Source organism: Callospermophilus lateralis, chromosome 6, assembly GCF_048772815.1.
Source record: "Callospermophilus lateralis isolate mCalLat2 chromosome 6, mCalLat2.hap1, whole genome shotgun sequence".
NCBI lineage: Eukaryota > Metazoa > Chordata > Mammalia > Rodentia > Sciuridae > Callospermophilus > Callospermophilus lateralis.
Genome location: NC_135310.1, coordinates 119,409,071 through 119,423,004, shown reverse-complemented (window position 1 = coordinate 119,423,004; position 13,934 = coordinate 119,409,071). Strand labels below are relative to the sequence as shown.

The following is a 13,934-nucleotide window of genomic DNA, read 5'->3' as shown; positions in this document are numbered from 1 at the left end:
AAAAAAAAAAAAGGAGTGGGATGTACCTCAGAGGTAAAGCACCCCTGGATTCACTTCCCAGTATCAAAAAACAAAAACCAACACAAAAACAAACCAACCTGGATGAATCTCCAGAGAATTATTCTGATTAAAAAACTCCAATCCTGGGCTAGGGTATATAGCTCAGTGGTAGAGTGCTTGTCTAGCACATGAGAGGATCTTGTTTCAACCTCTAGCAGTGGGGTGGGGCAGTGGGGGGGAGGGGAAGTGCAATCCCGAAAGGTTGCATTCTAAATAATTCCTTTTTTTTTTTTTTTGGTACTGGGGATTGAACTCAGGGATACTTGACCACTGAGCAACATCTCCAACCCTATTTTGTATTTTATTTAGACAGGGTCTCACTGAGTTGCTTAGCATCTTGCTTTTGCTGAGACTGACTTTGAATTTACAATCCTCCTGGCTCAGCCTCCGAGCCTCTGGGATTACAGGTGTGTGCCACTGTACCTGGTTTATAATTCCATGTATATAACTTTTTTTGGGGAGGGGAGGGGAGTAACAGGGATTGAACTCAGGAGCACTTAACCACTGAGACACATCCCCAGCCTTTTTATATTTTATTTTGAGACAGGGTCTTACTAAGTTGCTGAGGCTGGCTTTGAACTTGTGATCTTCCTGCTTCAGCCTTTCCAACTGCTGGGATTACAGGTGTGCACCATTGCACCAGTCCATTTATATAACTTTTTGGACAGGATCTTGCTGGGTTGCTAGGCTGGTCTTGAACTCCTTGGTTTTAGTGATTCTCTTGCCTTAGCCTCCTGAGTAGCTGGGACTACAGGTGTGTGCCCTCATACCTGGCTCGAAGATTGGGATGGTTATAAAAGGGCAACATGAAGGATCCTCAGTGATGGAAATGTTCTGTATACTGCTTTTCTTTGTAAGTATATTGATTATTGATATTAATATCTTGGTTGTGATATTGTACTATAGTTTTTATGTATGTGTGTGTACTGGGGTTTAACCCTGGGATGCTTTACCACCGAGCTACCTTTCAGCTTTTTTTTTTTTTTTTTTAATATTTTTTAGTTGTAGATGGACACAATACCTTTATTTGCTTATTTTTATGTAGTGCTGGAGATCAAACCCAGTGCCTCACGCATGCTAGACAAGTGCTCTACCACTGAACCATAACCCCAGCCTTCGTTTATTTTTATTTTTATTTTTTTTTTGAGACAGAGTCCCACTAAGTTGCTGAGGCTAGCTTTGAATTTGTGATCCTTTTCGCTCAGCCTCTGGAATAGCTGGGATTACAAGTGTGTACCATCATACTGGACCTGTACTGTAGTTTTGTAAATGATTAGCATCAGCGGTACTGGTACAGGGATATCTTTGTATTATTTTCTTACAATTGAATGTTAATCTACGATAATCTCAAAATAACATGCTTAATTAAAAAAAAGTATGGGGCAGGTGCATAGCTTAACCATGGTACAGCATTTGCCTATTGTATATAAGGCCCTGGATACCATCCCCAGCACTGTTTCTCCCCCTCCCTCCAAATAGTATGGATTGTTTCCAGATCCCTTTTTTCTTCATATGTCTTGGATTGTTAGCATTGCAAGAAAGATAGACACATTAATGCTTTTGGTGAGAGTATCAACTCTCCTATTCTGTGATCCCTAGAGGGTCATATTTTTTGAGGAGCATGAGTTCTGCATTCAGCAAAAATAACTCATTCACCAGGCATGATAACTCATTCAATGAGGATGCTTTGAACATAAGTAGGTTTTGTTTTATGTAGCTGATGCCAGATGTCCAATCTCTGCTCGGGTGATCCAGGAAAAGAAGCCTAAAATGCAAGAAATTGCCCTGTGTCCCCCACAGCTGAAAGCTGAATTGGGAAGAACCAATAATAATCGTAACAAGAAACTTCCATAGGCCCAGTTGGTCCTGGTATGTAATCTGGTGAGAGGTGGGCAGAGGGACAAATAATGGAGTAGGAAGCCCTGTTGGAGCACCCAGGCCAAGGATGATAGTTATGCATGAAGTCTGTTGATTATTTATTTAAAAACTGAGACATTTATATTGTTGACCATGCTTAAACTATCTCTGGAATTCAGGAAGAGATAGAAGGGCTGAGGGATAGGGAAGAAGGGAGACTTGTAGTTGAAGGTCCTTGATTTTTGGTTACTATAGTCCCCAAAATGAATAAACTTAAAATTAGCTGATGGCCTATCCGGCTGTCAGTTTGTTTCTTTCAAGTTTTTGCTTGACTATTTTAGTCCAGAGAGCCACTATCTGCTTATTTTTACCATTGGGTCTACATGTGTCCCTGGCATATGGATCACACTTTTCTCTGTATGGACAAAACAGAGTGGAAAATAGTACTGGGTTGGAGTCGGAACATTTGAGATCTAGTCCTGAGGCTCACGGAGTAGGTGACCTTCGGGTAGCTCTTTGACCTATTTCCCTGGGATTCAGTTTCCTTGTTTGTAAATTGAAGATTAAAGTCCTTGGTGACAATTCACCGTCTCTTTTCCTCGGCCCCCATACAGCGGGTCTCTGCAGCGCACCTCTTAGGTGTAGAATAAACATTCATCCATTGGTTAACCGGCCGCAGGCCGAGATCCGCGCAGAGGACAAGGAGACGCCGCTTCTCAGCTCCTAGGCACACCGCCTTCGCCGCAGACCGCAGCGGCTTGTCGCGTCCCCCTCTTACCAGCCCGAGAGGCCTTTGACGCCACTTCTCACTGCCTGATTCCTGGAGTGGGGCTCGTGCTCAACGAATGAGTGAATGGGTGAGGGAAATGGACATGAAGTGGACCCAGTCATCCCGGAGTTGCGCGTTTAGCTAACGAGTGCCCGAAGAAAATAACAAACACCGCCCTTACCCACGCTTCAAGGCGACTGCCAGGTGCGAACCGCGGGCGGTTCACCGACGAAGCGGTTCAGATCCCGCCCGCAGCCAGGCAGACGCGAGGACTGAGGCATGCGGCGGGCGCGCGCCCGCCCCGCCCCTCGTCGCGCACGCGCCCGCCTCTCACCGCGCGCCTCGGCGGCCGGGCGCGGGACGGCGGCGCGCGATCTCCGCGTCGCTCTGGGCTGGCGGCTACGGCGCCGCGCGGGTGGGTGGGATCGTGGCGGAGCTCTGGGCGCCCGGGCAGGGGCGAGAGAGCGCCATGGCGGCTGCTGTGGCTGCGGCATCCGGTGCCCGTGCCGCGGCGATGTGAAGAGGCCGCCTCTTCCCCACGACTGAGGAGGCTACAGCTGCCCGCCTGCCTTCCTCGCGGGCCGCGGCTCCGGCATGGCCGGGATCATTAAGAAGCAGATCCTGAAACACCTGTCCCGGTGAGAGCGCCAGCGGCCGTCCCGGGGCCCTTCCTGACCCCCTCCACCCTCTGGCTCCTTAACCTCCGGCTCCGAGCCGGGGCTCGGTGGCGCCCCCGCCTCCTCGAGGCGGGACAGCCTACCCCCGCGCCCGCTGGCGCCGACCGTTGTCACCACTCCGTTCTTCCCTTGCCCTGGGCCCGCGGGGACCGGGCTCCGGAGTCCCCTCCCCTCCTCCCACTCCAACAGACCCCGGGACTCCTTTTCCGCCCTCTGTTGGCCTGCTGCGCCAGCCCTCAGCTCCCACACCCCCTGACGGTCCCCCGAGCCCCCAAGGAGCCCACCCTTTCCTGCCGGTCCCCACTGGGGTTGCTCCGTCCCCTGCCTTTGGACCCGCGGGGCCTCTGCCCACCTTTTGACCCGCCGCACAGGCAGCGCCACTGCCTCCCTCTCTTAGACCCTTTATCCCCCTGCCCCTTCTAAGCCTTGTCACCCAGTCCTGAATAACCCAGGTGTCCCTCAGATTTCCAAGGCCGACACTGGTTTTCTCTTTCCCAGAAGCTCTCAACGCCTCCTCTTCTGTTTGACCCTGTTGCATCACCCCTGTAAGCCCTGCACCAGGACCGTTCCTTTGAGCTCTTTTCTCCCCCTTTTCCTTATCCTCATTACACAGACTAATTGGAGAAAGGTCATGAGAGTTGGGGATAAAGTTTCAGCAACCTTCCCTTTAAGAAGATGTGGGTTTTTTTTTTTTTTTTTTTTTTTTTTTTGACAGCCTGTGAAAAGTACCTGCAAGGTTCACTTCTGCTTTGCAGTCTTTTTGTTAACCTCTATTATATCGCTCAGTAATTTGGGTGTGAAGGGTTGGCTGGCAAGACAATTTTCAATGATAGCTGTGTTAAGATCGTAGGTTGTCACACAAAAATTGGCAGTTAGCTTTTAACGTAGTTTGGCTCCACAGCAGGCATTGGTTTTCAGGAGGTAGGGTTTGTAGGGAGATACCAGTTGACATAGGATACCCAGGCTTTGTACTGAGATACAGGTGTTGTCATTGTATTTGGTAAGTGGTGTGTGGGACACTATTCCTGCCACTGTTTTACTCATTTTGTGGCTAACCCTCTGGCTTATTTGGTGTTACTTTGATCTTACTAATTATCAATTACATTTAGATACATCTTTCATTTAATCTCCACCTTACAAAACAAAACAAAAAGTAGATTGGAATTTGGAGCTGGAAAGTGCCTTTGTACCCTTTCTCAGAATAACCCAATATATTCCTTTTCAGATAGTGTTACCCTGGGTGTTTGGTGTAACGATTTAAAAGTAAGACTAAAGGTTGTAGGATGGGACAGAGAATCAGTCAGATGAAAATTTTATCAATTTATGAATGGACATAGGATTTTAGGGCATAGAGAGGTCATTTCTCGTCTCATAACTTTGTGTTTATGAGTGTAGGATTTTTCTTTCTTCCTTTTTTGTGTGTGGTGTAGGTGTGTAGGGGGGATTGAATTCAGGAATGCTCTACCACTGAGCTACATCCCCAACTCTTTTTATTATTATTTTAAAATTTTGAGACAGGGTCTTGCTAAGTTTCCAAGGCTGGCCTCAAACTTGAGATCCTTATTTCACAGCCTCCTTAGATGCTGGGATCACAAGTGTGTGCCATTATGCCTGGCTTCTTTTTTGTTTGTTTGTTTCTTTTTGTGTGTGTGTGTGTGTGTATGTGTGTGTATTGCTGGGGATTGAAACCAGGGCCTTGTGCATACAAGGCACTCACTCTACCAACTGAGCTGTATTCCTAGCTCTGTTTCGTTTTGTTTTTCGTGTTGTGGTTTGAATCCAGGGCCTTGAGCATTGTAAGCATACATTCTATCCCTGAGCTACATCCCCAGACCCCTCTTTTCTTTTTGAGACCAGGTCATATGGTATTGTCCAGGTTTGCCTGGAACTGGGCTCAAGTGATCCTCTTGGAGTCTGGGCTTTTTCTGATTTACTTTCTTCATCTCTGAAATGGGGGCTAATAATAGTATCTACTTGGAAAGATTATTGCAAGAATCACATGAGTTAATATATGTAAGAATTTAGCATAAGTGTTTAATAGAACATGAATTTTTTTTTTTTGGGTCACAGCTTGTGTGACAATTTTTGTTTTAGTTGTCAATGGACCATAAATTAATTAATTAATATGTGGTACTGAGAATCTAATCCAGTGCCTCGCAAGCACACTACTACTGAGCTGCAACCCCAGGCCTTGTATGACAATTTGATACAGGCATACATAGGCCTTCTCTCTATAAAAACCCATATATATAGACAGGAAATTTTTTTAATGTATGTTTTGGGGAGGGGGAGTTAGGAACCCCTAAGTCATATGCCTGAATCCCTCAAGACATCTTGAAATGGGTGAATAATCACTGATCTGGTTCCGCCTCTAATTTTGTGGCTGAGGAAACTAAAGCATTAAGAGGATAAGTGACTTGCCTAAGTTGCACAGGAAGGTAAGGTAGTGGGGATGAAACCCAATTTCCTAATTCTGGAAGTGCATGCATATTCTTTGTACTCTCTTTGAATATACAATTTTTTTTTAAAGTGTATTTTTTTTTTTTTAAAGAGAGAGTGGGATAGAGAGAGAGAGAGAGAGAGAATTTTTTTTTTTAATATTTATTTTTTAGTTCTCGGCGGACACAACATCTTTGTTTGTATGTGGTGCTGAGGATCGAACCTGGGCCGCGCGCACACCAGGCGAGCGCACTACCACTTGAGCCACATCCCCAGCCCCTGAATATACAATTTTAAAGACTTTTTTTTTTTTTACATGTATTTTTTTTTTTTTTTTAGAGAGAGAGAGAGAGAGAGAGAGAATTTTAATATTTTTTAGTTATCGGCGGGCACAACATCTTTGTTAGTATGTGGTGCTGAGGATCGAACCTGGGCCGCACGCATTCCAGGTGAGCGAGCTACCACTTGAGCCACATCCCCAGCCCTTTTTACATGTATTTTATTTATTCTTATGTGGTGCTGAGGATTGAACCCAGTGCCTCATATGTGCTAGGCAAGTGCTCTACCACAGAGCTACACCCCCAGCCCCTTAAAGAAAGTTTAATCGTATGTGCTAACACATTTGATGTACCTTTGGAGAACATGTCTTTTTGTTTTAGATGAAGTTGGAATTGTATGACAGACATTGAGAAATGGTTCTGTTCTTTTGGTATTGGGCCAGGGACTGAGAGGTGGAGAGGTTATAGCTGCAGATTTATGGGCTCTAGGAAAAGGTATAAGAATATGAGTTTGGTTGGAGAGGCCAAACTCCTGGGGACTTTGAGTTTATTTAGTTTGGAAAACTTGCATAATTATGGGTGGCATTTGAATGTCTTTTATTTCTGACACACAGGCTGACCTGCCTATGGCGCTGAGGCTTACCAAACCTGATGGGGAGATAGAAGGGAAGGTTTACAGAGTTCCTGTGTTAAATAGATAGTAGGTGCTTGATAATTATTTATTGATGATGTCAGTGCCATTTGACCTGAAGGAGAATGTCTTGCAGCAGAAAGGATATCCCAGTGATTCTCATATTGAATTTTAGGCATTAAGTTTCACATAAGAAAGTGTTTTGTTGGAATGCATTTTTATTTTATTTTTTGTATTGAGGTTTGAACCCAGGGGTACTCTACCACTGAGCTCCATCCCCAGCCCCCTGTTTTCATTTTTTATTTTGAGACAAGGTCTTCCTAAGGTATCCATATTGGCCTCAAACTTGCCATCCTCCTGTCTCAGCCCCGCCAAATCTCTGAGATTACAGACACACACCATTGGGTCTGGTGCATTCTCATTAGTGATAGAATATTTTGTTAAACAGTATTTTTTGGGAAAAATATTGAAGATATTTTTCTTTTTTAAAAATATTTTGTTTTTAGTTGTAGTTGGACATAATACCTTTATTTATTTATATATATGTGGTGCTGAGGATCTAACCTAGGGCCTTGCACGTGCTAGTCGAGCGCTGTACTGCTGAGCCACAACCCCAGCCCCAAATATTAATGTCTTTTAAGGTTTTTAACCTATAGTTTGGATGGCTGCTGTTCAGTATGTATAGCTTTAATGCATAGTATTTCTTTAAATAGACCCAAGAAAAATGCTTTACTTAGAAACACAAAGTAATCATTCATTTAAAAAATAGCTAAAATTGATTTTTCATCAAATTAGATTTTCTTGTTTTAGATTACCTTGGCTAATAACCTTTCATTATACAAGTAAGAAGGTATATGACTGGTTGTAAAGTAAGTCAGAGAAATAAGGCTAATGGAAAGAGTGTGAGCTTTGAACTTGGACAAACCAAAATTCCTTTCCAGCTCTGCCACTAATAAGCAGGCAACCTTTCTGAATATTTTTTTTAATTAGCAAAAGATAAGAATAATAAGAAAGAATAACACATAGCTAACAAAATTTTTTTGGAGGAAAAGTATTTATTACATTATCCGGCATGTAAATATGTGTTTAATAAAAAGTAGCTATCTAAGATGGCTAGACAGGTTAGGAACACTATCCCAGCATGGATGCAGAAAGCTAACTGGCTTTGGGAAACCCATCAAGAGTTTTTATTTTGTCTGTTCTCAGTACTGGGGATTGAATCTAGGCTTTTGCATTGCTTGACAAGCTCTCTACCACTGAGCTACATCTCCAGTCCTTTTTAAATTTTATTTTGAGATTAGTTGTCCAGGCTGGCCTCAAACTTACAATCCTCCTGCCTCAGCCTCCTGAGTAGCTGGGATTATAGGTGTACACCACTATGCCTGGCTCAAAGTCTTAATTATTTATTCTAAATTACTACAGAAAATGTGAGCCTGAGTGACATAGAAATGACTGATAGATGTGGTAGATATTTTCAAATAAAGTTTTACATGAAATTCAGATCATAGGAGATTTCAGAATTCCTTTTGGAGAATATAAGAACCTGACTGTGAGCCCAGCCATCTCAGTCCCTGCCTCTACTCGTTATTACTCATGATACTAAAGAGCTGGAAAGATGTTAAGAGAGCATTGAGACCAGCCTGCAGTGGACAGTGAGGGTTACAGACTCACAGAGGCTGACTACTTATTCAAGGTCTCAAATTTGTTTTTTTAGTTTTAGGTGGACACAGTATCTTTATTTTATTTTTATGTGGTGCTGAGGATCGAACTCGGTGCCTCCTGCATGCTAGGTGAGCACTCTGCCACTGAGCCACAATCCCAGCCCCTCCAAGGTCTCTTTATTCAGTCTCAACATCAAGGTCATGTTCCTTTACCCTAGACTTAAGGTATTATCACCATCATTTCTCAAATAATTATGTATTTTTTAGTAACAAATCATATATGTCTCTGTTTCCCTCATTTTCTTGTGTTGCTTTAGAATAAAGCACTTTATTTACTTGGCAAATATTTAATAATAGCCATCTGTGTTAATAAGCACTTTACAAGTCTTATGATGATTTAATCCTCATAATAACCCCATGAGGTAGATATTAGGCTCATTTTATAAATGAAGAAATGAGACACAGATCCTACATTGTGTACAACTAGAGAAGTGAAAAGTTGTGTTGCAGTTGTGAACAATGAATCAAAATGCATTCTGCTGTCATATATACCTAATTAAAATAAATACATTGAAAAAAAGAAATGAGGCACAGAAAGGTTAGATAACTTGTCCAGAGTCATAACTAATAAGTGATGAAACCGAGATTCAAATGTAGGCACTCCAATTTAAGAGCTTTGCTCTTTAGGCATTCTGCTGCCAGATGCTCCTCATTATTGAGTGTTTCAAACTAAACATACCTACGTCCCAGCAGTCACCTGAAGAAACAGACTACTTTCAGCACTTACTCTACCCCATGCCTTCTAGTCATTACCTCCATCAAAGTGTAACCACTGTCCTGTTTTTTTAATAGCATATGTTTGTCTCTTTTGCGTTTTATATTAATAAAGTTCTATAATATGTATACTGTTTTTAAGATACATGTGCTTTTGGGTTCAATCCCCAGCACCAAAAAAAAAAAAAAAAAAAAAAAAGAGCTTTTATGCCTTGTTACTTTAGTGCCAAATTTGTGATATTCTTCTATATTTCACATCAAGTTTTAGACTCTATTTTCATTATTATGTAGTATTCCTTTCTGTGACTATATCTCAATTTATTTATTCATTTTACTGTTGATGGACCTGGGGATAGTTTCTCAGTTTGGTGCCATTATTATTGGGCTACTAGGTACATTCTAGTGCATATTCTTTAGTGAACAAAGAAACACATATATATTGGAGTATACATAAGCATAGAATTTCTGGATTGTAAAGTATACATATGTTGAGCTTTACTAGATATTGCCAGTTTTCCAAAGTAATTATACCAATTTGTACTTCTATTAGAAATGTCTGAGAGTTTTAGTTGTTCTATATCTTTGCTACAACCTGGTAGTTTTCATCTTTTTATGTTAGCCATGCTGAAAGATGAGTTTTACACACACACACACACACACACACACACACACACACACACCCCGGTAAGCCAGATGATCACTTCTTTTTGGTTGTTTTTGTTTGTTCAGTTTTTTTTTTTTTTTTTTTTTTAATGATGTTGCGAATTTAACCCAGGGCCTTGCCCAAGCTAAGCACACATTCTACCACTAAACTACCTCTCCAGCCCCTGTTCAGTTTCTTAATTCTGATGTTTTGAAATGAATCTTGAAAATATGATCTCTTTTTGAAATAATGTTTAAATATAATGATACAATGAAAATGACTAGGATTATTTTTATTGTTTTAAAGAGAGAGGGAGGGAGAGAGAGAGAGAGAATTAATATTTATTTTTTAGTTTTCAGCAGACACAACATCTTTGTTTGTATGTGGTGCTGAGGATCGAACCTGGGCCACACGCCTGCCAGGCGAGCGTGCTACCACTTGAGCCACATCCCCAGCCCTAGGATTATTTTTAAACATTAGCCTATGACATTTCTTACTTAGAATGCATGTTGATGCTTAGCTCTCTGTCAAAGTAACAGTATCAAGAGAATAGAGGTGCTGTTCTCCAAGCATATGGGTTTTTGTTAAAAAGTTTGGTCTTCACACTACCCTATTTAACACTCTGGATATTAAGTAGTTGTATTCTGCTCTATAATCTTAGCACCCCATTGTTACAGCATTTCATCTTTTTTGTTGCTATTTTGTTTTTCAGTACTGGGGATTGAACCCAGGGTATCACATTGAACTCAGGGGAAGATGGGGAGCTACATCCCCCAGTCCTTCTTTTTTTATATTGAGACTAGATTTCATTAAGTTGCCAAGGCTGGCCTTGAACTTGAGATTCTCCTGCCTCAGCCTCCCAAGTAGATGAGATTACAGGCTTGTGCCACCTTACATGGCTGCATTTCATCTTTACTATAGAAATGAAAATTTGAATTACATAGTTTTTCTACTACAATCTCTATATCTTTCTATGGGTGATTCCCTTTTATATAAAATGATTGTTTTGTATTAACATTTAAAGGCAATAAAATTTTAGGGGCTGGTAGTGTAGCTCAATGGTAGAGTGCTTAGCAGGTTTGAGGCCCTAGTTTCAATTTCTAATGCCACCAAACAAAAATAAATAAAAGCAATATATTTTCAAAGTGGTACTGTGGTGGGTATTTGACATACAGCAGTTTTAATGTATGATCATGATAAGGAAAATTACCTTCCTTAAAAAACTGAGAAAAATGTCAACATAGCAAAAGATTCAGGATTTGGATTTCAAAAGGAGGCTATGAATTTTGACTCTGCTGCTTCTGTGTGTTCAGAATTATTTTTTAGTTTCTTGAAGTTTCAGTTTTCTTATCTATGAAATGGGGAGAATAATATGTATATTGTTTTGAAAATTAGAAATCACGTATAAAAGTGGTTGGTCCTGAAAAGTTTTTTAATTAACAGTGGCCTTATCTTTACTTATTAGAGCTGCTCAAGACAGATCATTTTAATTTTTGGAGATAAACCTTTTATCATCTTGAAGGTTGTGCCTAACTTATTCAAATGTCTGATTCTTTAAATGTTTACAAATTGTGTTTCTTAGCATTTTAATCTGGAGAGATGGAGATGAATGCTTTTACATTGGTAGGTAAAGAGGTAAGGAGCCAGAGGTTGTTCCTCTTCATCATTTCTTTTTTTTTTAAGATTTTTTTTTTTTTTTTTGAGAGAGAGAGAGAATTTTTAAATATTTATTTATTGGTGGACACAACATCTTTTGTTTGTATGTGGTGCTGAGGATCGAACCCAGGCCGCACGCATGCCAGGCGAGCACGCTACCGCTTGAGCTATATCCCCAGCCCCTTGTAGTATGTCTTGATATGAAAAGAAATGATGGGGCTGGGGATGTGGCTCAAGCGGTAGCGCGCTCGCCTGGCATGCGTGCGGCCCGGGTTCCATCCTCAGCACCACATACAAACAAAAGATGTTGTGTCCGCCGAGAACTAAAAACAAATAACTATTAAAAATAAATTCTCTCTCTCTCTCTCTCTTAAAAAAAAAGACATACTACAAGGAGGAAACTTAGACCCCAGCATAGGTGAAACAGCTAAATGTATACACTGGGTTGGTCCTTTAGAGGATTTACTTTTAGAGAGTCTAACCATATACCATATTTTTAGAGTGAAAAAAATATTAGAGGTGACTTAGTTATCCTTACCTAGTATAGAACCTGGTTGAATAATAAACTGTGAGTATGGCATTAATCACTGAAAAGAAAGATTCCTTTAATCACACGCTAAATCTCTCTACTTACTGGTGTGTGACCTCCACGGCAGCAGGGACTGTGTCTCTTGACTGCTTCAAAACCAGGGAGTCTGAGGATGCTTTGAGTGGGTGACGTGGGTGCAAGAGAAGATATGTGTGTTGAAAGAACATGGTTGGGAACTCAGAGAACCTTAGGCCTGACAAGTGGGGGCAGATGGGCAGAGGAATCAGTTCAGCCAGTATATTAAGGGGCCTTCTATTTCTGTGTATTGAGCGCAAGTACTTGCTACTGGTGCCAACATATACTAAAGAACATTTTCCATTATTTGTCAATATCTGTAATAAGTGGAAGAATCAAAATGTAAAGAGTATATGTTAGCAATTTAGGTACAGGGTATGTAGTTTATACTGATGTGTTACAAAAATGGGGACAAGATATATTAGATTGATTTGTTTTATTTGCCTACATCAGTAATTTTTTTTTTCTTTTTTGTGGTACTGGGGATTAAACCCATGGGGCTATGTCCCTAGCCCTTTTTACTTTATTTTGGAGATAGGGTCTGGCTAAATTGCTGAAAGTAGTCTTGAACTTGTGATCCCCTTGCCTTAGTCTCTGGAATCATTGGGATTATGAGAGTGCACCACTACGGCTGGCTGCATCAGTGATCTTTTTACTTGTATGCTCAGTTTTTATAATAGAACATTGATTACATGTAACTTGGCTGGCAACCCATAAATTAAAACAAAATTAAAGAGGACATTGATGGTGAGATATTAGTGTTTAAGTCTGACTTAATGGAAATGTTGTGTTCCTCAAATTTATTTCTAAATTTGAAATTTGTTCTGTGTGGTCCAGTAGAAATAGTGTTATGATGTTGATTTCCAATGTTAGCCCACAAAAGTCACAATGAATTATTTATATATAAGTTTACAAGATAGGTTGTTAGGGAACTCATTGTAGGAATAGGAGAAGGTGAAGGAGGACAAGAAAAAAGAGTGAATTATTTCCTGATTCCTTGTGATAAGCTCCTTAAGATTATTGTATTTCAGCAGGAACTGTTTTTGGTTGTTTTGAGAGGTGTGATGAACTTTTTGCTGCAGCTGGGGGTGGGGGTGGGGTGGAGGTGGAGGTGGAGGTAGAGGTAGAGGTAGAGGTAGAGGTAGAGGTAGAGGGTGGTGGGCAGGGATACTAATGTGTTGCAGTATGCAGAATAATCTCACATAGGGGCTGGGGTTGTGGCTCAGCGGTAGAGCACTCGCTTCACATGTGCAAGGCCCTGCATTTGATCCTTAGCACCCCATAAACATAAATAAATAAAATAAAGGTATTGTGTCCAACTACGACTAAAAAATAAATTAAAAAAAAAAGAATCATTGTCTTTTGTCTTTTTTGACTTTTGAATGTTGTTACATGTTTACATAGGTGAATTACCTACTTAGGTTTTATGAGCGTAGAATTTCACCTTGTTTTACATAAAAACAAAATATTGCACAGCTTTAAACTTTAGTAAATGTCCCAAGACTTCACTAAAGGGAATGGACCTTCATGAAGGAAGGTTGTTTTTAACTTTCCCATTTTGGAAAATGCTGTAACTCCTGGTAGTGCCATTTGTGATATTGAAGTCACTAATAAAATAAGCTTGTAGGCTGGGGTTGTGGCTTAGTGATAGAGTGCTTGCCTTGCGTGCGTGGGGCACTCGGTTCAATCCTCAGCACCATATAAATAAATAAAATGAAGGTATTGTGTTCATCTATAACTAAAAATAAAAAATAAAATAAGTTTGTATAGGTCTATATTTGTAGCTCTTTAAGTCCTGGTGATACCACATTTGAGTGTAAGCATCTGACCACTCTCTTTTCTAGTGCGATGAAGTTGGAACATTCGAATATTGAAATACAATTGA

At 41.0% G+C, this 13,934-nt stretch overlaps 1 protein-coding gene across 1 annotated transcript in view; it reads left to right on the top strand.

Moving 5' to 3' along the window:
* The first annotated feature begins 3,071 nt into the window (after window positions 1-3,071).
* Window positions 3,072-13,934, top strand: part of Bltp3a (bridge-like lipid transfer protein family member 3A) — a 70,885-nt gene continuing 60,022 nt past the window's right edge. Inside the window, exon 1 of the mRNA XM_076858871.1 lies at window positions 3,072-3,324. Coding sequence (XP_076714986.1) covers window positions 3,281-3,324 — 44 coding nt within the window. The 5' untranslated portion in view covers window positions 3,072-3,280. The remainder of the gene's footprint in view (window positions 3,325-13,934) is intronic.